We start from the raw sequence: 24,590 nt of genomic DNA, 5'->3' as shown, positions 1-24,590 counted from the left end.
ATGATAGTTCTGGCTGCCGTGGCAGAAGTCAGGCAAAAATGTCACTGCAACCCAAGGAGATGGACACATTCCTGTGAGACTGGCTCTGTCCAGGAGCCAGGTCCTATCAGGAAGCCTTAATGAATAAATCACTGGAAAGAAGAGTGCACATTCAGTGGCTCCAGGATACAGCTACCTCGGTGTAGAAGGAGAACCCAAATTTCCAGCCTGTCACTCCAGAGCCCAGGTGTGTCTCTGGCAGGCTCCTACCTGGGCTCACGGCACCGGCACCACGCCTGGCTATCCCGGGATAACCAGGGCGCTTCTCCCAACGTGCCCAAAGCCCCACTGCAGCCAGAGCTCACCATCCCAAACACGGGGCATCCCCAGGAGCCGCCCCCCGCCTCATCCCAGCGCCCGGTGCCGTCCTCTCCCGCCTGGCCCCCAGCCCGGCGCTTCTCCCCGGGGACCGGCCGCCTCCCCACAGCCCGGGCAGGGCTCGCTCGGCGGCAGAGCCGGGAGCCGCGGGCAGCCCGGAGCGCCCAAGGCTGTTTCGGGCCGGCCGGGGCGGCCGGCGCTGCTGGGATCGGAGCCTGCGGAGCCGGGCGGCGGCGTGTCCCGGAGCGCTCGGGAGTCGCTGGGCTGCGCTCCCGCTCATCGCCATGGAGAAGTACAAAGGTGAGAGGATGGGAGCGTCTCGCGTGTCCGTGTCCCGCGGCAGCCTCGCTCGGGGACCGCCGGGGGACTCTGGGGACCTGCGGGGGCGGCGGTCCTCGGGGTGGCTGACCCGCTGGCACGGGCTCCCGCGGAACGCTGTCCCCCCGCGTGGGAAAGCGACGGTGGGATGCGGAGACAGCTCCCCAGGCGATGTTTCCCGAGAGTGGGAGCGGGATCGGCTGCGGGGAAGGGTCCTGCGAGAGCGGGCCGAGCCCAGTTCCTGCGGCCGGGAGCGGCTGTCCCGCCAGCGGGACCGGGCGGGCAGGGCGGGGGTCCCGCTCCGCCGGGAAAGGCGGACGGACAGTGGGACGGGAACTGGCTCCCGGGAGGGGATCTCCGTGTGCGAGGCCAGGGTCAGCCCGGGGATGGAGGGGAAGCGGTGCCCCGCGTGGGGACAGGGACAGCTCGGGGATGGACGGTAAGCGGTGCCCGCCGTGGGGCGGGTGCGGGGAGCGATGGGGAAGGTGCGGGGCAGCGCGGGCATGTTCCGCCCGGGGATGTGAAGTCCCTGCGTACCTGCCCCGGACACCTTCCCCCTTCAGGTAGGAAGGGAAGGAGAAGGAGGGAGATGTGGGAAAATTTCACGTTTTATCCGATCCGGAGATCGGGATCTTTTTCTGCCACTTAAAAGCAGCGGCTTGTTGCGTTTTCTGGAGCCGCTCAGTTGCCTGACATTGCCCGTTCCGTCCTTCATCCTAAGCCGCCGATCTGCGTGGATTTCCCACCCTCCCAGGCTGAGCAGGCACGACACTGAGTGTCTGTTTTCTAAACGCAAATAGTTTTGGTGGTTAGGGAGAGGGTAGGTGAGCACTCCCAGCTTTCTCCCTGGCAGGTCTCATCCGGGCTGGCTGTCACCCACAGCCCATTTATTTCCCCTCAATCAATGGCTCTGGCGCTTCCTGTGTGATGCTGCTTGGTCGTGAGCGCCGAGACTGGCACATCACAGGTCCGTGCTGCTATGGACACTCCTGGGCACTCTTCAAACATGGGCTGTCCTTGCCAGCTGAGGCGGAGGAGGTGGGATGCGGTGCCCGGGAGTGCATGGAGCACTCGGATGTGTGTGGGTGCTCTGTGGTTTCTGCTCCTGCTGATGTGTAGAAACCTCCCCTGGAGGAGGCGGATCCACCCCTTGAGTAGCGCAGTAAATTTTACCTGTTGAGAGGAGATGGGACTCTCCTTTTCACTGCTGTCCTCCTCATGGAACTCGAACATTTATGTGGGGAACTTGGTATTAAACAAACTATTTCTGCCAGACCCCATTTGTATTTATTACTGTCAAACCAGAAAGGTTTGCTTACACCTCAGTAGATGCATTTGAACTAATAGCTCATATCCTAATGTTGAGGTATTATATTGTGGAAATTAACTTTTGCCAGAACTGTGTGTTTTTTTCACTGTGAAATACTTCAGCGTTCTGACAGGGCTGGCACTGTGCTGCCTGTTGCATTTGATCCTTTTCCTCCTTACAACTGGTGCTTTACAGGCCTGATAAGCACAATAATAACACACTGCAAAAGCGATCTTAAGGATTATATTACAAATCAAATATTGTGTAGTTGGTTTGGTTATTTTTTTTTTCCATCCTGGCAGGGTCTGCACAATTCCATTCAGTTCCAGTAGCAAAGCAGTAGATTCATTAAGATTCAGCTATGTTTTGTATATTGCCTTTTTAAATATGCACACTGCTCCCTCAGAGCAGCGGGGATGTTCTGCACATGTGTGATGAATAAATAGCGAGCACAACTGAATGATGGCAGAGCCCTGCCAGGGCTTTTTTGTGTTGGTGCCGATGGGTGTGGGAGCGGGGGTGGTGATGAGGCCAGCCCTGCGGGGCAGCCCCAGGTGACAGCACAGCTGGGTCAGTGCGTGGGAGCTGTCCCCAGTGTGCGGGGTGACCTGGAGCTGCTGAGGTGTGGGGGAAGGCTGGGCTGGAGGAGAACATTGAGGAGCCTTGAGGAGCAGATGGAGAGGGCAGACAAGTGGGTTGTTATTAATAAGCAAGGGGGATATGTGCCTGTTCTGGTGGGGATCACTTGTTGATGCCTTGCTGTGGAAAAACTTCATCCTTGCCGCTAGCCTGGCGGAGTGCTTGTGCAGGGAAATCCTGTAATGATAGAGGTGGATGGACTCAAAGAAGGCTGTTGAGCAATGAATTGGTGTTCTGGGAAAATGAATTTGACTACAAAATCTGTCATACTGCTTATGAAATTAAGTTTGCAACCACCAGCAAACAGCAGCATCCTTCCTTTAAACACGGGCAGGGATGTGCAATAATCCAGACTCTGAGGTGGCACGTGCAGGCTCTCTGCTGTTTCAATGGCAGGTGAAGCAGCCTCAGGAATCCTGTTGGGTGGAGTGTGCAGAGCCAGGTGGGGTGGGAGGCTGGGGCTGGTGGCTGGCAGGGTGGCACCGGTGGAGTGGCAAGAGCTCAGGCTGTTGGACTGGCATGGTGGGAAGTGAAGGAGAGATTGTGAAACTCTCCTGGGAATGGGTTTCCTTTCCCAGCCACTACAAATGAGGTCACAAGGCCAGCTGCACAGGAGGACACTGCTGCCTCTTGACTCCTCTTAGGCTGTTGAAGCTCTGAAGGATAATCATGAAGTTCACGAGGGGTTGGGTTTTTCCCTGCCTGCCCTAAAGAATGTCTGCTGTTGGTGAAGATGCTGTTTATAAAGGCACCTTCTCCCTGTGATTAGGGAGTGTGTGTGAGGCATAAAGAGCAGCAGCCCAAGGGGACAAGAGGGAGACCTGCAGAGAGCAGATGTGACCGAGGGTGGACAGCGTAGTGACAAGGACAGAGCTGCTGGTCTTGCTCTTGCTCCTCCTCTATTTCCTGTGAGTGCTCTCACCCCCTTCCCATGTGTTTTGCCTTTGAATATGGCAACTGTCCCAACTTCTGCTCCCTGTTCTAGGGGCATTGTGGCTTCTTGCCTGCTCCTTACCACGCTTGTCAGATGTGGCTGGCTGGTCTGTGACCAACCATCTGCAGACCCCGGGAGGGGAAGAGGTGCTGAGTGCACTGTTGCTGCTGAGGGAGGTTTTGGGGACACCTTCATTTACCTGCCATCTGTGTCAAGTCCTCTCAGACTGGCACCCTTGTTACCTCAGTCATGGGTGATGCAGCCCTAAGGTCACAGTCCAAAATGTTGAGTGATGTGAGCGTGGAGAGTTTTGTAAGATTATTGCTGTGTTTTAAATGTGTTAGAGGTCTGTAATGGAAATCAGAGCAGCTTCCAGCCCAGTTCTTCAAAGAGAAGTGTTTGGCATTCATGTTTTACTATCTCTGCTGAGCAAAGATTCAAGCTGCACATTCCCTGTCAGAGGGTCCTTGGAAGTGTTTGCAGTGCTCCCCCAAGGAGATGAACATTGTTTGCCCACAGAGGAGAGGTTGTCTTCTTAACAGAAACCAACAGGTAAGTGTTGATAAGGAGTAAAATGGTGACTTGGTAGAAAGAAGTGTTTGCTTGCTACGTTAACATGTTTTAACTGGGAGGGGAAGGGGGTGTCTGTTTAGGACTAGGGCACATGTTCCTGCACATACAAAGGGATATGCTTGGGGTTAGACTGAAAAGTGGAGACGTGAATAAAAGACAAACCCTGGTTACAAACTGAGGTTCTTTATAAACTGTTGTTAATCAGAGTTGGAAATGGATTGATTCATATGAACAAAATCTGGTCTGTCTGCAGACACATGTGGTTTCTCCTCAGTTGATTGTCCACACAGCTGTTGTGTTTAACTCATTGTCTTGGTGTGGCAACTGGAGAAAGCAGGGCAATGTACTGCTCTGTGCCAAACCCAATACAACTTCCAGCTGCTGGGCTGAGCCTTCTTTTAAATGCAGATGAAAATTAGTGTCATGCATAACCTCATGATATACACAGTAACTCTCACTTATGTGAGAGTGACCCTGGTTTGTTTTGGAGAATGGAACAGGCTCTGTTGGGGAATAGGCAGGAGTGCAGAGTTATTTGCTCTGCAGGGCTTGAGGACATGGAGCCTTTTTTCTGCAACTGAAACCACAGCCTGTCTCAAACATCTGCCATGCCCACCCTTCCAAGCCCTCCCACCTGTGCCAGTATAGCACTTCTGTCTGCTCTAGCACAGCTGCATTTCTTGTTCAGACAGGGCACACGAGGATGCTCTGAGCTGTATGACATGCACACAAGGCTCTCCAGTGCTCCCCACAGCAGGACAGGCTCACTGCAGATGGGCTGTAGGGATTCTGGCTTCAGCCCCATTCCATGAGCAGTGATGGGAGGTGTGCGTGTAACTGCCACGTTTGGGGTGCTCCTTTTGCTACCCCAAAATGATCCCTGGGGCTGGCTCCATCTCTTCAGAGTGAGAGGCAGGGATCCATGCAGTGAAGGGCAGGGGAGCAGTACCCCTGCTGCTCTGGGGTCTGTGCCCCATCTGTGTCCCTATGCCAAGAGCCCTACTCCTAAAGCCAGGAGAGAAGATTTCTTCCTAAATAAGGGGGAAAAAAAGAGGATAAAAGCTAGCTGACAAACTCTGAGCCTTTGGGCATCTGCTTTTGGAATGCTCTAGGCAGGGCAGGAGCCCTTCCTTTACCTTTGTGTGTAAGCAAGTCTTGTTCCCCTTCTTCCCCACAGCTTCACCTCTCCTCGAAGCTGTGTGCCCTGCTGGGGGCTGCAGACACTGCCTGAATGAGGGTATTGTTCCTGTGCCCTCACTCATGGCTTTCACTGAACACCCACAGCCAGGAACACAGGGAGTGTCTATGCAAAAATGCTTGTATGCTTTATGCTGGGGCATGGCTGACTCTGTCAGCCCCCAGCAGCAAGGAGGGCTGGGGGCAAGCAGGCACATGGGCAGCTCATGTCACCCAGGCTGAGCAGGGCTGTGCACCAAAGCAACACCAGCTTTAAAATCTGAATTCTGGACACCTGCTTGTTCTTCAATGTTTCCATCTCAACATAAAGTGCATATGAAGGGTTTGGTGATTTGTTTGAATCCCTTAAGATTTCATGGCAAATTCAGGACCTGAATCCCAAGCTCCTTCATCAGTAGCCTATGCTGTCCTTGCAGCCATCCTTCCTAGATCAAAGGAAATTAGGGATGCTGTTCTTTTGAGAAGTCTTTGTAAACTCTAATTTGCTGTACCCTGTGGAAAGGCAGGATTCCTGTAATTCAGGGAAGTGCATCTTGAGGCAATAGCAACCAGAGAGCCCAGAGCTGTAGGGGACGTCTTGGGGACCAAAAATAAGAGGTGCACCTATCATCAGAGGGGATGCAGAGCATGTGCACCCAGGGCATAGGTGTTCCTCTTTGAAGCTGTCTGGCTGAAGCACAGATCCAGACCCAGCAAGTGAATTGGGATCCTGCAGTCACACAGCCAGTTTGATGACCTGCATATTATTGTTTACTTCATCATGGAAGTTGAGTCATTTGTGCTTTTCTTTTGGGTCAACAGACAAGACAGACTGGTCCAGTCTGTGCAGCAGCTTGTCAGCACAGCTCTGTGGGTCAGAGATGTGTCTGACAGGGTCTTGTTCCAAGGACCTGCTGGTGCACGTGTTCATGCAGCCACTTTCTGGGCTGGAGCTGCTGGGTTGGTGGTGAATTGGGCAGAAGTGCCAGTGAATTGGTGAATTCCCTGGCAGTAGCTGAGAGAAGGCATTTCCATTGGAAGAGCTATGCTGCCCTGTGAAGGAGAGGGTTTAAACTTCTTGCTGTGTGCTATGGTGCAGGGCTAAAAAACTTGTGTGAACTGATAGAATGACTGTAGGAGCTCACAAATGAAAAATCTTTTCAGAAGCGTTCAATCTAAGTTACTAGATTTACTTGAATCCAGGGAGCACAGCTTTAGAGGGAAAGGCCTCCAAAACAAACAGGAGTTGCTAAGGGTGGTCAGAGGAGCTGGGGCCTTGGCAAAGCTCAGCACAGCGGTGCTGGGACAGGGAGCAGCCAGGGCTGCAGCCACCCAGAGTGGCTTGGCTTGGGGCTGGAGGGCCAGGCTGGGAGAGCAGCCCTTGCTTGAGGAGCTGAGAGCGGGGCAGTTCCTGCCACAGGCCTGGGAAATGTGCTGGGTTGGTCTGAAGTTCAAAGGACAAGGGCCAGGACTGATTAAAATACATTTCCCCTCCGCCCCTCCGCTGACCTGTCGCTTTCTCCATGGGCAAAATTCCATAGAAAGCAAGCCTGAGGATGGTTTGGAGCATGGCAATGTCGTCTTTGGTTGTAAACAGCTCTGTCTGGAAGTAAATATCTGAGAATTATGGGATCAGACTAAAACTCCCACGTAACATACAGACTTGGCCACTTGCAATTTAATAAAAGTATTTCCCCTCCTTGGGTGGACTAGGCTCTGTGCTGAACAAAGATTTTCTGATGTATTTTTTTTTTTCTTCTTTTTTACACTTTGGATCTGCTTAGGATAAAAGTCTAGCACGAAGCTTAGAAAAAGCCTGGGAAATAGGGAATCACAAGTCTTAGCTGGCAGTTTAGCCTGTGGGTTTCTTATTTCTGAGTGTAGGAATCTCCTACAGAGATAACCAGGAGGAGTAGCTACCCCCAGCACTGGTGTGATGCACATGGGGTTTTTTAAACTTCCTTTTGTGTTGTAGGAGAATGAAACTTTTAAAAAATATCTTTAGATTCCCAATTTTGCTAATAATTAATGAGGCTTTCCAGAGAGAGCTGGCACTGAGTTTGGGGTGTAGAGGTGGCAGCTAAGCAGTTGGGATGCCTTTTGAAGAAGTTTGCATAACACTTTGGCAGCAGTGCTCTGGAAGAGGTGGGTCTGAGCCAGGAGATTCTTACAGTTTGTGCTCGAGCCCTTCCTTCTTGGACTGAGTGAGATTGGGAGCAAGTCTTGGTCTGCTGCAAGGAGGGGATCTCTGTCCTGCAGCCTGTGTGTGTTCTGAGGCAGCTAGCCCAGGCAGGTGGAGAGGGGAAGTGTGTGTGCAGCTCCTGTGAGATGAGATAAGGTATCTGCAAAGAGATCTCTGATCCAGAGTCACTCTGCACATCTCATCATTGCTGTTTGTCACTGCAGAGTATGACAACTATTGAGGCTGGGAAGAATGAGCTGGCTCGCAGAGAACCTGAGTTGCACAAGGTCACAAGATGTCACAAGTGGCTTTTGCTGAAAGTCCTCCACAAGCGTGTGTGAAATTTGGGGCTTTCTTCTGCTGAGGAATGCAACCAAGCCAGCTGCAGCCCCACAGCCTTCCAGTAGCACTGTCAGTTTGTCATCTCTGGAAGGAGCCCATGTGTTTGTTCAGACAGTCCCAGTGCCAGACAGATCTGACTTCTGATGGTCCTGCTGTGCGTGAGCTGAAATCAGTAGAATGCAGAGAGAATTTTGGTGCCTGCTGGTAACAGGTATGTGGTTGCAGCAGTTAGGGGGCCAGCACTTGTGGTAGCAAAAATATCACAAGTCTGGGAGTTGGGGCTGACTTTAAAAGTGGAGATGTGGCCAGCCCAGACTTGTGCAGTGGCTTGTGACAGCTGGAGGCCGTCTGCTCCATCCATCCATCCATCCATCCCTTCAGCAGCTTCATCCAGGCTGCCTGGCTGGGGAGCACGTCCTGTCTCCTTTGTGTAAACCCAGCATCTTGAAGGATCTTTTGTGTTCTACTGCAGTCTCTAAAATGTGCCACGTAGTCTTGAATGATGGGAACGTCTGCTCTTTTTATTGTCATGCTTTTCAGACTTCTCCCTGGCTCTGGGGAATGCAGCATCAGGCAGAGAGCTGGGGTTGTAGTGCACAGTTCCACATCTGCTAAAGGATTGCCTGATCCTGCTAGCTGCTGAAATGTGATAAAGAGGAAGAGAACACTCAGACTAACTGAGCTCAGTTAACAAAGCAGTGAGCTGTGGTTACCTGGACAGAGGGGTGGGATGTGCATTCATACCACCCAACCACAGCCAGGGCTTTTTTTTTTCCCTTGTTGGCAATTCAGTACGCAAGCACAGGGGTGCTCACATCTCTTCTGCTGAGGTGTGAGCTGTGTGTGAAGTTGTAAACACGAGGTCTGAGTGGAGGTGCCAGGCAAGCCTGGCTGCTTCCAGTGGTCAGGAGCCCTCCTCCCCAAGCCTGAGGTCACAGACAGCAGGGGACACACTGGCAGGGTGGCTCTGGCTTCACCGTCCACTGCTGCAGGGGTCTGGAGTCTGCTGGGCAGCAGGGTGGCTACGTGCTTTTTCTCTTGGGTTTTTTCAGTCCATGTGGGTTGTTTACCTCATCTGGGGCACGTTGCACTTGGTGCCTGGGGCTCTAGGTGTAGCCAGTGCTGGGCCTGCAGGTGCTTTTGGAGTTCAGCAACCTCACCTGTCTCGTCAGAAGATGGTCACAAGTGCCCCAGAGCTGTGCAGTCACCAGTGAAATGTGCACGTGACAGTTTTGGGTGGTTTTGGTTTTCTCCCACACCACTGTTTGTGTTCCACGCTCACTTCTGTGTCTTGCTCCTCTGAGCAGCAGAGTCAGAGCTGAATGCAGTTGTTGGTGAGCCTGTGCAGGGTCACAGTGACCTAAAGCCAGTGACCTCTGGAATAAGTTTGTCATGTCTGCAGAGCAGCTTCTTCACCCTTCACCCACCAATTCATCCAGCAATACCTCCTCCAGCCAGGCTGTGAAAAAGCTGTAGGAAGACATGAGGACTGAACTTCTCATGATGGTCCTAATAAAGGATTACTGGATTCTATCTATAACTTAAGTAATCATAACACTGAGGAGTTAATAATATAATCAGTTTCTGCTCACAAGGGCCTGTCTTGTTTCAACAGAAGTCAGCTACCAAACTGACTTAGCAAAGCAACACTTGTAAATGATTTATTCTTGAGTTAAGCATGGTATTATTTTATATAAACACAGGTTTTCATTACTGCTTCAACTTTATTCCACTTTCTCTCTACTAGTCGTGTTACAGGAAGCACACACAAATCCATGCAGAGTCTCTTGCCTTTCTCTAATGAGCTAGCTGATGCTATTATCTAGTTGCCTATGTACCACATCCATTTGATTTGCTATAGCTAGAGCTTTGGAAATTGTCCCTCTCATGAGGTGATGCTTCTTGGAAACTAGGTTGCCTTCCAGGTGTTGAAAAGAATTATTGACTTATTTGGTGCTAGCTGCTCTAATACAGTTCTGTGCAGACCATGTAACTGATTAAAGTGTGTCAGAAAATTATCAATGCTCCAAGTGTGGTTTGGCTTATGTTTGAGTCCATGTGAACTCCAAGGTCTGGTTCTAGGAAAATTCACCAGTAAATCAATCACAAAGTGTATTAATTATGCCAACATATACTCTTGATTTCTGGGCTATTGAACTGTAGTTCTGTCTGACTGTGACCCACAGCCCTGGAATCACTGTTGATGTGGTCTGTCATCTGAGCACTTGGATCATGGTAGCCTGTCACTCTCAGCTCAACGGGCTATTGCTTTAATCACCAGGATATGCCAAAATACCGGTGGACTGTCTCTATATGGGTTACACTGGTCTGTGCTGAGCCAGTGTAAACTGGCAGTGTGTGAAGCAGAGCAGACCTGGGCGAGGATTGAGGTGCTTGAAGCCTGAGCCTGTTGGCATCCTGCACTGCTTAACTTCCATGAGTGTAGTTTTCCTATCAGGTTGTTCAAACAGATGCTCTTTAAGTGTAGACGAGATCTATTTCTGGAAATTGGAGTGGGAGTTGGCAGAGTGGGGGGAAGTGAAATGGCAATCAAAATTCCCATACTTTATCCTAAAGGCTGAATTCCCACGTCTGGCTGAGAAGAGAAACAAATGCTTTCTAGACCCAGGAGGCTGAGCATTCCCCGAAACAGAATGATTTATTTTTAATTCTGATAGTTCACTGGAGCTCTTAAACCAAAAGAGCAGTGACAGTTTTATTATACTTAGAAATAAAGGCAGCAAGCTCTGGGCGATGTGAGGCTGAAAAACCTGGAGTGCTGTAGGAAGGGAGAAGGCAGGTTCATCCAGACATTCAACCCCTGCTGAGTCCAGCCCAGCCAGAGCATGGCCTGAATTGCAGGGGCAGCATCCAGAGGCAAGGTTTGACTGGCTGGAAATCTGTGTTGAGCAGCACAGGATTTCACATTCATGTTTCTTTGGACTGGCTACGTCAGCCTTCCTTCAATTCTTTGGCCTAAATAATGGCATCCCCTAAGCTTATATGCTGGGTTTTTTGGGTTTTTTTTTTTGTTTTTCATTTGCTGCTGATACCATTTCAGTTATGGTCAGTCTTTTATTCTTGTGATGGTCAGTTACAGTTCCCACAGGAATGCTGAAGCCATGGGGACTGACAGGAGCACAGGTGGGTGTTGAGCACACATTGTGTGAGAGGGACTGAAGATCATAAAAAGGGTGTCCTGTTAGTGCAGTGCATGGGATAAAATGGACCATCCTTGTGGTTAACAGTAAAATAGGCTGTTTGCTGTCCCTCTGGAACTGGCATTGCCCCAAAACCAGGATAAGAGCCATGGACTGTTGGGTACCACTTCCAGGTCACACATTCTTACATCTTTGGCTGCTTGTGTCTCTATTAAAAATGTGTAGGTCTGGATGATGCTCCAAGGCTTTCTTTAAGGTGTTCTTCTAATATTTAACCCTGATCAGACAATCTCACTCTGACATTCTGGTTAGCTACAAAATCTTTGCAGTTTGCTTTTGCTCCCATGCTGGATTGAGGTTTTTTTTGGAAATGCTCTGTTTCCAGCATATGTTCTTGTTTTTCCTGATAAACATGCATGTCTGTTGGCCCACATTTAGACGAGGAGGGAAGGGCCAAATTAATTCCTGGTGTCATTCCAGCATAGTCAGTGGGCTGACCACAAAGATCAGACTGGGTCTAAGATTTACACTGCAAGTTTTACCAATTTTTACTGATCCATTACCTAACTGTGTTCCTGGTGCAATTGATAAAGATGCCTTTGAATTTAATATAATTAAAGCTGATTTGTCATAGAAGAGGGATGTAGAGCTGACAACTCCTTTGCCAATCAGACATGCTCAGAATTCCAGGTGCTAATAGCACTGGCGTGGCTGATCCTTGCTCCAATGTCTGGACTGTGTTAGTTATTTGGACCATGAAAGATGAGGAGATTCTACCACACTGGAGACATGCTCTATGAAAATGCAGCCAAATCATCTGTGGACACTTCAGCAAGGACATTGTCACCTTCTCTGATCCTCTAGGCTGAAGCCTTTCCAGCTGCTGATGAAACAGTGCTGCTGGGAATGCTTGCTTATCCCGGATTCTGGGATGGAATTTCAATTTTTCTTTCACCCGTTGATTGCACGATTGCCTTTCCTCATTCATGCAGTTGTTTTTTGTTGGTTGTTCACAAATGTGCCGGCCTGCTCTGCCATCATACTGACAGAAGGAAGGAAAATGTTCCGTTTTGAATATGGAAAGGGAGTTGCTGCTTAGCACAGGCAGAACTGGCTTCTAGATGAAAGAGTCAAATACCAAACTGTTTTGTTTCAGTTTGAGCAGGACAGGCTTTGATCTAGAGGAGATGACTCAGTCAGTAGCAGGGAGCAATTCTTTATAGTGCATTTAGAAATAAAACCTGAAGATTTAGGCTATGATGGCTTTGACAAGTCAGTCATAGCATATATTATGTGAAAATGAAAACCATAAACATCTGAAATGAAGTGTGGAGGCTTTTCTGAAGAGAGAAAAAAAGCATTTCTGATATTGGTTGCCAAGAGTTTTCCTCAAGTCAGAAAGGACTGGGGGTGGGGTAAGATCATTCCTATTGCGATAGGAATAATGAGCAATGTGGACAAAGCAGGAAGGGGAAAGACTTCCTGCAGCGCAGCTCAAGCCAGAGGTGGGGCCAGGATGAAAACTGGGATCTCCTGGCCTCAAGTCAGGCTCCATAATCCATCTCTGCTGCCTGCTCTTCACCCTGCCTCGATGCATCATGCCCTTTGTCACCTCTCACAGAGCTCTGGACGCGGTCAGGCCCCGCTCGGTCACTGCCTGGCTCCACTTGCACAGAGCAGGGATGGCCGGATTCCTGCTACTGAGCTGCTTTCATCTGGAGCCAGGTGACGGCCCTGATCAATGCAGCTGTGTTTTGTGGCACTGCAGCTGGCCAAACAAACACAGCTGGAGCGCGGCTGGGTCTCTGTGCCGGCTGCACGCCCGCGTGGAGTCAGAGCCCTGTGGCGTGGCCGGTGTCCTGGGGACGTGGTGAAACACGTCTGGCTCCACACCACGGGCTGCTGGCAGCCCCAGTGTGAAAGCAAAGTGTCGCTGGTGCTCATTATTTCTGCAGCTTTATTCTACATCCAGCCCCTGAACTTCATTTTGTTCTGTGCCACTGTCCTGTGCAGGCTGAGAACAAATGGGTCTCTACCTGAAGAACGTTTCTTTGTTCTTCTTGGTGGCTGCATGCAGGTGATGGGGGCTTCTTTGGCATAGTTGCCTTGTGAAGTATCCTGCTACTAACAGTTTGTTTCTGCTGAGGCTGAGGAGTTTATTTCTCCTCAGACTCCTGAGGAATGATCTCACCTCCTCACCTGCACCATCTCTGGCATTAGTTCCCCTTCTCACCAGCAGACAGCTCTTTTCACAAGGTTATTATTCTGCTGGCTTGACTTGACTTCCTGGGCAGTGATGGGAGCAGGAGCAGGGTGCTGGGGCAGGGAGCCAGTCTGTTGGGTAGCAAAGCTCTGTCAAGTGGGCTCACTTGGGATGCTGAAGATGTGCAGGTCCTTCAGTGATGCCTGGGAGCAGGACTCACCTGGTCTGTCTTGTAGCCCTGGTCACAGAATTTCTTACAAAATAGGAGTTTGATTAGGTGGCCCAAGCTGTGCAGGTTTGGAGGTGACATACCTCCTCCTAGAGAGAGAAAAAATCCTTTAGGTCATCTAGTTCATCCTGTGGTCTGGAGAGTGTGCATCTTCTGGTGTTCTCCCCATTTAAATGCAAAATATTCCCAGTGAGATTACTTGCTTCAGTTCTCCTAAGGATTATTCCATGGTCTGGAAGGTCCTGTTACTCTTATGGGTGTGATTTATAAGGGCATCAGATTACTTAGATTGGATGTATATAATGGGAGAATCAGATAATTTCCTTGCGTGGCAAACAAAAAGCCATTTTCACTAGTGCCAAAGAACAGCCAGTGCTGTGATGTGAGAGCTGGAGACAGTGTGTCTGTATCAGGAGATGTGCTGAGGATGCAGCTACCCACATTCTGTGCTGTCACCAAATCAGAGCTGTCCTGGCTCTGGGTCAGAGCCTGCACTCAGCAGGCAGTGGCTGTCCCACTGTAATGTCATCGTGCAGTTTGTCAAGCTGGTGTGAGAGTGGGAGCAGAGGTCGTGCTTGGAGAGGGGTCAGAAGCTCAAAGCTTGGAAACAGAAAGTGTTGAGAGTGTGGCTGGAGGGCAGCAAGGGGCTGGCCAGGCACTGGCTGAGCTTCAGGCAGGCACCCATGGCAGGAGGGCTCTCGCTCCCTGCAGCTCCTGGGGATGCTCCCAGGGCAGCCCCAGCAGCCTCTGGCAGGGTGTGCAGGGGGGCACTGACCTCTGGCAGGTGCGGAACAGAAGGATTTTGCTCCTTCCTCAAGGAGAAAGGAGCAGGGCCACAGGTGCTTTCATCCTGGGCTGTGTGGGAGGGAGGTGGCACCTGCTGTCCATCCTGCAGTAGAGAGGGCTGAGAGATCCCAGATGTCATCACGTCCTTCTCTTCCTCTCCAACTTCCCTTTGCACATACCATTATGATGATTTGTTTTGCTGATGCATTTCCAGGAACTAACACCCATTTTCAAAGACCTGCAGAGGCAGAAGGAGTTCCTTTCTATGAAGGAGCAGATGGTTAATTTTATATTTTAAGAGTCTTACTGTGGGCAGTGTCTCTCCTGCCACACAAAAGGCTTTTTCAACCCAGGGATGCTTCTTTTAGATTAAATTTTCCCCCTGAATTCAAGTCTTTCCAATAGAATAATTTAAAATGTGGTTTTGATGTTCCCTTGTTCCAGTTTACTCCTGTCTTGAGTGCATAGAACTGCCTTTGCTATAAAAGAAGATTGTGAAAATTAATGGTTTTACCCAGTGGCATCGCAAGAATGTTAAAGGAGAAACCTTTTCTTGTGAGTAGCACTGGAAATGTGTATGTTCTCAAAGAGACTGGAAATGTGGGCTCCAGTCCTCCAAGCAGTGAACTGAGCCAGAGGTGTTACTGGGTGTTTTCTGAGTGAATCTGCTGAGGGACCAGGATAGTTTTACAGAGATTTCTCTCTGTTGGGTGGGACACATGCAGTGAGAATTTTCATTTGCAGCCATAAAGCTGTAACCTTTACAATCACCTGGGGTTTTTGGACAACACTCAGATCTCATAAAATCAATGTTTATGAATTATAAATAATAGTAAATGTACCTAAAGACTTGCGTGCTGTGATGGTTATTAGCTGCTGTTAATGTATGTTATAACAGAATGTAACTTCACTCCAGAATTGGTGGCAATCCTTGAAGCTGTGGGGTCCATACTGCAGTATGGTCATGGAGGTCTCTTAGTTGGAAGGAAATTTATGTGATAAACATATCATGAAACAAAAAACCAAAAAAATCTGTAGAATTTTCTGCTTGCAGCAAAAGCCATACTTTTTAAGCATAGGACAAAGAGATAATAAATTATGAATTCGGCAGGGAACAAGGAAGTCATGTAGCAACTGCAAAAGATCCAAACATATGGAAAATTCAATTCTGTGGAGAATTAAGTCACTATTATGTAATCAGGATCAATGGAAATGAGCTGATGTCAGTATTGGACTGGCTTAATGCATGGGTGGAAAATTGTGTTGTCTCAGAGAGGCTGCTAATAGGAGTGGAAGCTCCATGTATGTGGCATGCCCATTAGCTGTTGGGTTTATTACCTAGGGGGGCCTGATCCAAACCCAGCAGGAGTAAATAAGCTTTCCACTAACCTGAAACTCATTTGGGATCTGAAGGTAAAAGATCTGTGTGAGGTTGGAAACAGTAAGAGCCTGGGATGCACATGTACCTCATACTGGTTGTTCGGGGTGAAACTTACCCCTTTTCTATCCATCTGTCTGAACCTTTTGCACTGCAGGTTACCTGTGTGTCCCTCCAGGCTGGGCCACAGTGGCCTTACAGCCTTGGAAAAGCCCTGCCCAGGCAAGGGCCAAATCCCCAGCTGGACTGGAAGGGGCTCTACCTGGCAGGAGGGGAGAGGAGTGTCCCCTGTGCCCAGGGCAGGGGACTCCAGAAATGTTGGATGCCAGTAGCATTGCAAAAGTGCCCAAAGACCCTCCTGACCTTCCTATGGCATGACTGTGGTCCTGTGAGACCCAACATGTGGTGGGAAGGGATGCAGAGCAGAAGAAGAGCTCCTGGAGGAGGGCAGGCAGCCAAAGCACCTGGCAGGGTCCTGTGCTTGATGTTCTGTTGTGACAGGGCTTGGCAGCAGCAGCAGCAGCTGAGCTTGGAGCTCGTCCCTGCAAATAAGCCATCATTAGCCTGGCAGCTGTGCAGGGAACAGCAGAACCTGCTCCTTGGCATGAGCATGCTCTGGTTGGTGTCACTGTCCGCGGGAAGGAGGGGCAGCAGTGCATCGTCCTGGGTGTGTGCTCTGGGCAGTGTGAGGGGCTTGGCAGCACAGGACTGCACCCTGCCAAAGAGGTGGGAAAAGCTCCTGGAAAAGCTGCCTGGCTACAGCAGGAGCAGCCCTTCTGTGGCCACTGGCTGTCAGGCACTTTGCTGGTCCTGAGAATCCAGCCGAGCATCCTTGCTGCTGGCTTGAGAGCCAGGAGGAAGTTTGGGGGAGGTTCTGAGTGTGGTGGTTTTGTGGGGATTTTTTTGTGGTTGGTTGGTTGGGTTTTGATGGCTTTCTTTTCTGGCTCGTAAGTGAGGATCATGGGGAGGACAGAGCCTGTAAGGATTTACTGAGAAGTGCAAGCTCTGGCTGCCTTGAACCCTGTCAATGCTCAGGACACTGCCCTGGGACTCACTGAAGGTGTGTTTGAGTGATGAGCATCAGGCACATTAACTAGAAGAGACGTTCTGCTGGGAAGCAATGGGCTTCATGAGAGACTTTTCCCCACATGAAATAGGTTGGATATTCTGGTGTGCTACTGTGTATAAAAACATGCCTTTGAATCAACAGATTAGGGGAAAATGTCAGCTGTTAAACGTTAGTGGATGGAGCTGTCACATGAACTGGGTGTGTGGGTGGTTTCGAATTAAGAGATGCCAGAGGTAGGAAGAGTAATGAGATGAAAAGTGGTGGGAAAGTCTGACCTTGACAGTTTCCAGTCCAGTGAGAGCCTGAAGGGCAGGTTGAAGTGAGTGAGGTTTCTAAGTGGGTCAGCAGAGTGGGGGACCTGAGTTGCTAAACACTTCTGGAGCACTGGAAAGGGAAGCTGCAGTACCTGCTCTTCCCTAGCCAGGCACTGCTGCTGCTTGCTCTGTGCTGGCTCTGTCAGACCACCCTCTGAGCTGATTCATCTGGCCAGCCTGATGGGGGAAAAAACACCCACAAAACAAAACAAAAACCAGATCCTTTTGTTGCTGCATGTATCTTCTCCTGAATGAGAATAGATGTGGCTCATCAGGAGCTCATGGGGGACACCACTGTAAGTGCAAGGAAGGGCTGAAGCAGTGTAAGCAAAGGCAGGGAGAAGGAAGAGGACAGAGTAGCCCATGGATCTCAGTAGCTCTATGGGTTTCTTTTTTTTTGAAGGTTTGTGGAAATAACCTTGGTGTTTCCCAAAGTGAATTTATTGAAAAGATATGTAGGGGACTACAACACGAAGGGAGCAAACAGTTCCTTAGGTGTTTCTTTTGTGTTTCTAGCAGGCCTGTTTATCTTAACTCAAGAAATATCCTCTGTGATAAGGAATAATCCCTCCTTAAATCTTGTTAGAGAGGTGAAGACACCCCTGGCTTTGTGAGCAAGGTTAAAGTGGTAGTGTCTCCCTCCCACCCAGCAGCTTTGCAGATTCATTGAAAGTGGCCAGTGTCTTTCCTGAGAAACAGCTGCTCAGAAATCTGGGAGGAAAAATATTTTATTCTTCACATTTTGGTGGATTTGAGGCTGACCAGCTGGTTGAGAAGCCTGCCAAGGCTCCACACTGTTGTGGAAATGTACAGTAACTGGGCAGAAGTAGCTCTAAGCCCTTTTTGGACTGAGGGGTGAAAATGTCTTAATGCTGGAAAGCTGTTGAATGTCTTTTTCAATGTAGAAATAAATCAGAAGGGAATTGTGCTGCCTTTGCCAACAAACTCATTCTGGGGAATTTACTGTCCCTGTTTCCATGGGACCTCTCATGCTCTGCCTGTCGGCTGGAGCTGTCCGAGCCCTCCAAAGCCCTCATGATGTTAATGTCTGTGTTTGAAATACAATTTTCAACCTGAAAAACAGCTTCTTAAATTACACTTTTTGACTGATTGTATACATAATCTGTAATATTTCCATCTGAGAACCAAATTCTCAGAATATTGATGAAATTTTCTCACTGACTTCAAGGAAACTAGGCCTGTCAGTCTGGGTTAAACCAGGAAAGACAAACAGAAGATCTCTGTCAAACTGACTTTGTGCTAGCAAATGCAATTTCTGTGTTTCCCTGAATAAACTATTCTGATTTGCTTTTTTCCAGTTCTATTCCTACCCACAACATGGAGAAAAGTTTATATGAACTATTTTGACTGCTGTAAAGCAAGGATTTTGTTAGCTGTCAATAGAAAAGAAAAATGTTCCCCAGTCTTAAAGCCTATCTCTGAATGGAAAACTGGATGTTTGTTGGCTTGGGATGCAGTGGGGGTACTCAGCTGTGGGGAAGGTCTTGTCCAGCTCAAATGTGTACCCAGACTGGGATGTTATGGTCCAAGAAGGTGGGCTGTGGATGGGTGGGCTAGCAGATAGGTAAAGAACTGGCTGAATTTTGGGGCTGAAGAAGAAAAAAGATTATGGTTTGTGTTGTAGTGAACTCTTGCTTTTGGGGTGTCTGGAAGAGGCCCTTGCCTGGGAGGAATGGTTAGAGGCCGTGTGAGCTGGGTTGAGCCATTTTGTGAGTCCTGCGTGCACATCGGGGCAGAAAGTCCAAAACTGCCCTTGCTTGTCACCAGGAGCTGCTCGTGTGTGGCTTCACAGTGGGATAAAGATTATTGTGGGGGCTGTCAGTATAGCAAGAGCTCTCCAAGCTGATTTCCTTCCTCTGGTTGGAATAGATCAGCCTGCTTGTAGCAGCCCTGTCCATCGGTGAAACTCAGATCAAGGCTTTAATGTGGAGCGAATTGTTCTCTTGGGATGAAGCTCAGGCAAGAGGCCAAGAGCCCAAGACTTTAACAAAGAAGCATCAACCTGTTTGTATGATTTTTGTATACACTATACAAATCTTCTGAACAAGATGTTCTTCTAACCCCATGAAAAGGAAGGCCAAGAGAGAAAGTCTGATGCATTAGTGGGAGGCATTCAAGTGCTGCCAGAATGGTGTGATGTAACTTGACACACTGCCAGTGTTTCTGCTGTAAACTGAATGCAGGTGAATGCTGATTAAAATGAGCCTTCACAGTATCTATCTACTGCATCTGTTGTTTGGTTTGAGGCAGCATCTAGAAATGCAGGTGAGGGAACCAGATTCTGTCTGTCTGATGATATATGGATATTCTTATCTCTGTATTTTCATCCTGAAACAGAAATACAAACAACCCACAGATACACAATGTTGCTCGCTCTAAATAATCCCAAGCACACCTTACTACTTATGTCTGGGTTTTGATGAGTAGACAGCTTGGGAAAATGTTGGCTTTATTTATTACACCTTATGTCACAGTCTTGATGTGTGTAAAACTCTTAACAACAAGCTTGGTAAATGAAGAGTGAGCAGTGGGTGTTTATTGACTTTATTTCAACACTCTCTTTAACATCCTCCTAGCAAACTGGTGAAGTACAAGCCCAAGAAGTGGATGGTGAGGCAAATACTGGCTGAACTACCATGCTCAATGGATTGTGACAGGAGACACAAAATCCAGCTGGAAGCCAGTCACTTCTCCAGCTGCATTAAGGACCTGGTTGAAGGGGCAGTTTTGTAGGTAACACCAAGCTAGGAGTAGTGGCTGATGGTTGTGCTGCTGTTAGGAAGGGCCTCACTAGCCTGGTGGAATGAGCCAACAGGGATCTCCTGAAGTTCCAGAAAGAAGGACAAGGTCCTGCCCTCGAGGAGGGATAACCCCAGGGATAAGGTGCTGGGCCAACCAGCTGGAATACGCCTCTGCAAAAAGCCTCTTGGTGGACACCAAGATGAGCATGGGCCAGCAGTGTGCCCTCGTGGCAGCAGGCCAGCATGCATTAATCTGAGAGCACACATTAGTCCAGTCCTAACACGTGCTGATGTTTGATACACTCTCAGTAACAGAGGAGGAATCTTTAAACAAATTTGGCACAAGCCATTCTGCAATGCTTCTGCATAGTGGCAAATCTGTGTCAGTCAAGGGAGTTTTAGGTTCTTGGAGCAGGGCCTGTGTTCCTGTAACTCAAGGCACAGCTGCATGGATCAACAGCCACCCCATTCTGCTGCATCTGCTTTTGAAACACTCCAGGTAATCTGTGAATTTGTGGCTCTAAAGCTATTCCACAGATGAAAATCTTGAGTGTTGACAGTGTGCTGTCAGGGCTGGAAGATGAGGCTTTTCTGTGCTAATGGATTTACTGCCTCCCTGATTTTCTCGAAGCAGTGCTAAATGTGTCACGCAGAAAGGTGGTTTCATTAGCAGTTCTACTTGGCTGGGGGAAAATCACTCTATTTATTTATTTGGTTGGTTCAGCATGAAGTCTCTCTTGGCAGGTCAGTCACTTCCCAGGCCCTCCCAAGCTGCTGTTTTCCATTCCTGTGCTCTGGATGAAGGTGAGCTCCCAGCCCTGGGTGGCTGTGGTTGGTGTGGGCAGAGCTGCTGGCCAGGTCAGCTCCAGTCCAGCCAAGCACAGCGTTTGCCATGTCCATCCTCCTTGGCTGCCCTCTGCTTTTGTAGGTCTGGAAGTGTCCCTGGGATGCTCCTCACCAGAGTTAGGGCTCCTACACACTCTGGAGTTCAGCTGGGAAGGAAGGAGGACTTCTAGAGGAAAGGAACATCTGTTACTCCTTAAGTGTGACCACTGTCAAGGTTTCCATCCCTCCAGCGAAGCAGATCTTAGCCAAGGGCCTGGTAATCTGATTTTTTTTCAGGAGGAGAGGGAAAGTAAATCTTTGGGATGATTCTTTTTTTTTTTTTAACTGAAGAGATTAATTTTGTTTTAAATTACAATATATTGAGTCAGTGTCTTTGACACCCACAGCTGTGTTGCTGGAAAGCTGCTGAGGGGCCTGGCCAGGCAGGGCCTGCGTGTCTGCTGTGGCTTTGTGCACCTTGCAAGGGGCCTTGCACAGCCACTCGTGGAGGATGGTCCCTGCTCAGCTTCGCTTCTCCAGCTGGAGCATTCCTGCTGGAGGGTGTGAGTGTGCCCAGCAACACAAATGACATTGTTTTCACATGCTGCAAAACCACTCCCTGCACCTTCCCCTGCACCGCTGCCCGTGTCCTGGCTGTAAATCCTGGGGGGAAGCAGGGCTGAGTCATCTGGCACTGAGTGTATTTATAAATCAGAAGGGCTGGAGCTCTGCAGAGCCTGTGAGGAGAGGCCAGCACTTGGAGCATCTTGGCCAGCCATGATGGGTTCCCCCACGTCCCGTGCCTGTCCTCAGGCTTGGTTACTGACCCAGGTCAGCAGGTTCTGGCTGTGAGGCGATTGCAGGGGCTGCTTCAAGGAAACCATCGATGAGGCATCAAACTGGATTAAGCTGGGCTAATCTGCTTTCTTTTTCTTTAGAAAACCTCACACGTGAGCTCAGGGGAGAAACAGGAGCATGGAAAAAGGCTTACACAGGGGAAGAGCTTTGAAGATATGTGATGCCCACAGCTAAGTTGGCTGGTTGCACTCACCCTTCAGCACCCAAGGTGCTGGTGGGGGATGCCTGTGCAGTTCTGGCCATTCTGGCTGGTTCTTGCCTTGGCTACAGCCTGCAGCAAGGTTTGATCTCACTTGCATACGGGTAAGCAAGAGGGAGCACCAGGGCTGCTCCTGGGGACACTTTGGAGTGGAGTAGCCTGTGCTGTGGCACAGGGGTCTGAGTCCAGCCTGGTTCTGTGCTCAGGGTTAAGTCGTTGTTTCTCAGCCTCCTCACATTCCCTTCCATCCCCTTAATAACAAAATCAGAGCAGGGAGGTTTGCTTTATTGTGCTGGGTCTCTCCTTCCTCCACCTGCTGTGGCAGCTGATCTCCTCTTAATGAGCAAAGTTGCCTGGGGATGCCATTTACCCAGGGGAGGCAGTTTGCCCTGCACAGTTGGATTGATTTTTTAATTTTTTTTTTGGTGCAAACTGCATGTCCAGCCTTGCTTGTGGGTGCTGTTAATTCTGTCCATGCTTTCTCTGGAAAAGCTGGTTTTCAACAAAAGGGCTATGTCTGCAAACCTTCCCCCTTCCTGGAAGGAGCAGGGTGAAACAGTTTGTGATCCTGATACTGTGTGATGGAGAATTAGAGACAGTGGAGGGGAGGGATTGCTCCTTCCTTCTCCATATATCCCACACACACTATGAGAACAAGGAGTTTGCTGCTGAAACAAATGGGCAGGAAATGGGAAGTGAATAAAGCAAAGGGCTCCTTCACGTGCTGTGAGTGTGACTGTGGGAGGTGCTGCTCAGGCCAAAGGATCCCTGCTGTTAACCTTGCTGGAGAAAAGGGCTGGCTAAATGGATGTCACCTAAACCTGCCTGAGCTCAAAGCAGTCTGCATCATGCCTTGTGACCGGGCAAAATCAACCTGCACATTGTGCTCTGCTGAGACCCAGAAATTTGTGTGCCAGACCCCAGAATGCAGACCCTGTGCCCTGCTGGCTGTTTCACAGGTGCTGCCTGTGAATCCACTCTGCTGTGGAGCACCAGCTATTGATTCAGGCTTGCTGGCCCAATGGTTTCCACCACTGCTGCATTTCTCTGGCTCCTCAGGGTCGTGGCTGGGGATTTGAGTCCAGGGGATTTCTGTTTGTTTGTTTAAGAATGTTTTATTCATTTATTCCTAATCACAGTTCTCATTATTGCTTAGGTCGTGGCTTTCAGCTATCTTGAAATGAAAAGAAAATACATGTTTGTCTTCCAGCACCTTGAGAGCCAAGGGAAGCCTTAACCAGAGCCAAGATGTAACGTGGCAGTAGAAACACTAATATCTGATGTTCCCCCAGATTTGTAATTAAAAGCTGATGATTTTCCCAAGTTTACCAGAAGGACACCAGCCTACAGGACCCACTTGTCTGGCTGCCATAACTCTAAACTTGTTCCTATGGCAACGAGCTGATTGCTGTTGGGGTTTGTGCTGATATTAGCCCTTTTTTAGGTGTGCTTTTTAGTTTTTTTGAATGAGTGCTGCTGCACATCTCCCTTCCTCCTGATGCAACCAGGATCTTGGTTTCTTGGCCCTGCAGGATCATCCTGTACAGGCTGCAGGCGGTGCCAGGCACTCTGCAGGGATGTCCTGAGAAGCAGCCCTGTTCCCAGGGGTCCCTGAGTCCATCCTGGAGATGAATGGGGCCAGTGCAGCTCCAGTGGCTTCTGCAGGGCACTGCTGCTGCCTCTGGGTCGTTTTTTTCTCAGAGTATTTTTGTCAGGAATGCACCTCCTGACCCCCAGCTTGCAGCATTGCCTGGGAGAGCAGAGAACCGGGAGGGGTCCAGCCCTGCTCCAGCTGTGAGTCGCCAAGCTGCTCCTATTTTGGGGCTGGCTGGGTGTTTCCAGGTCCCCTGGGGATGTGCTGAGTTTGCCTTTGTTAGTGCTGCTTGGACAATAACGAAGACCTGGAAACCAGCTGTGATTTATTATATTTTTGTTAGGTAGGCAAGAGACAAAATACAAAGCAAGAGATCCAGCTCTTCTCTTTTTGCAGAAGGGGTGCTTGAAGTTTGAATGCAGAAATTTGAATAGGAAGTGTGCAGGGTGGGCTGTGTTGGTGCAAGTACCAGCTGTTTTTTTACCTGGTTGGGTACTCCTAAGCCACACTTTGTGTAGCAAGAGAAAGAAGAGATATTTTTGTCCTGTTGAAAATTTGGATCCTGCTTCCTGCCTGTACTGGAAGGTGAAATATGCTAGGAATGAGCTCTGTGTACATCACAGGAACTCCTCTCCTCTCTGTAGCTGGGTTGGATGCTTTGGGAGGTTTTAAACTGACTAAGCACAGGCATGCTCCTGCCTGCTCTGCTGCTGAGACATCCCCAGCCTGAGCATGGGCTCACAGCCCACCACAGACTTGCTTCAGAGTGAATTCAAGGATCTGCAGTGAAGGGATGGGGGTAACCATGTGCTTGATATCTTTAGCTGTACCAGGGCCATCAATAAGTCAATCACACCCTTGCTTTGCACAGGTGTGATTGACTTGTGGCACAAGTTGCCAAAAGATGGGCTCGTTAGTGATGGATATGGGGAAATAGATGAGTTGAACACAGCCTTCCCATCACCCTCCCACTATACTTGGTACATGCAGGGACTAGAAGACTTTGCTTCAAGTCATGTCCAAGTCCCTGCTGAGCAGGGATAGCCATGGGAATTGTCCCCTTGGGGCTCTCTAGCTCCATCTCCTCTGTCCCAGGCTCCTCATTTCCCACTTCTTGTGGCATCCTGAAAAGTTTTAGTCCAGCATAGCTCCCAGCTGAAGTCCTTCTGGAAGCCAGATGTGTCAGCTCAGCAAGACATCCTGCCTAAATATTTCCAAAAAGAAGTTCAAGGTTGCCTTGTGATTCTTGGTTTGGGTGTTGTTTGTTTTTCAACACTGGTTTTCAGTCTTGTGGCTATGCCTGGTAATTCCCAGCTGCTTTGGGCTTTTTGGGCTAATGCAAAAGGGCCATAAACTCAGTCTGCTAGTGCAGTTAACAGGAG

At 49.4% G+C, this 24,590-nt stretch overlaps 1 protein-coding gene across 3 annotated transcripts in view; it reads left to right on the top strand.

The window, feature by feature from the left end:
- The first annotated feature begins 539 nt into the window (after positions 1-539).
- AFAP1L2 (actin filament associated protein 1 like 2) overlaps positions 540-24,590 on the top strand; it is a 65,418-nt gene continuing 41,367 nt past the window's right edge. For all 3 annotated transcript variants that reach the window (XM_041415605.1, XM_041415604.1, XM_041415606.1), the window contains exon 1: positions 540-657. In XM_041415605.1, the coding sequence (XP_041271539.1) occupies positions 642-657 (16 nt within the window). In that variant the 5' untranslated portion in view covers positions 540-641. The remainder of the gene's footprint in view (positions 658-24,590) is intronic.

The sequence above is a fragment of the Onychostruthus taczanowskii genome, unplaced genomic scaffold (genome assembly GCF_017590055.1).
Source record: "Onychostruthus taczanowskii isolate IOZ18803 unplaced genomic scaffold, ASM1759005v1 scaffold5, whole genome shotgun sequence".
NCBI lineage: Eukaryota > Metazoa > Chordata > Aves > Passeriformes > Passeridae > Onychostruthus > Onychostruthus taczanowskii.
This window is presented reverse-complemented; position numbering and strand designations above follow the sequence as displayed.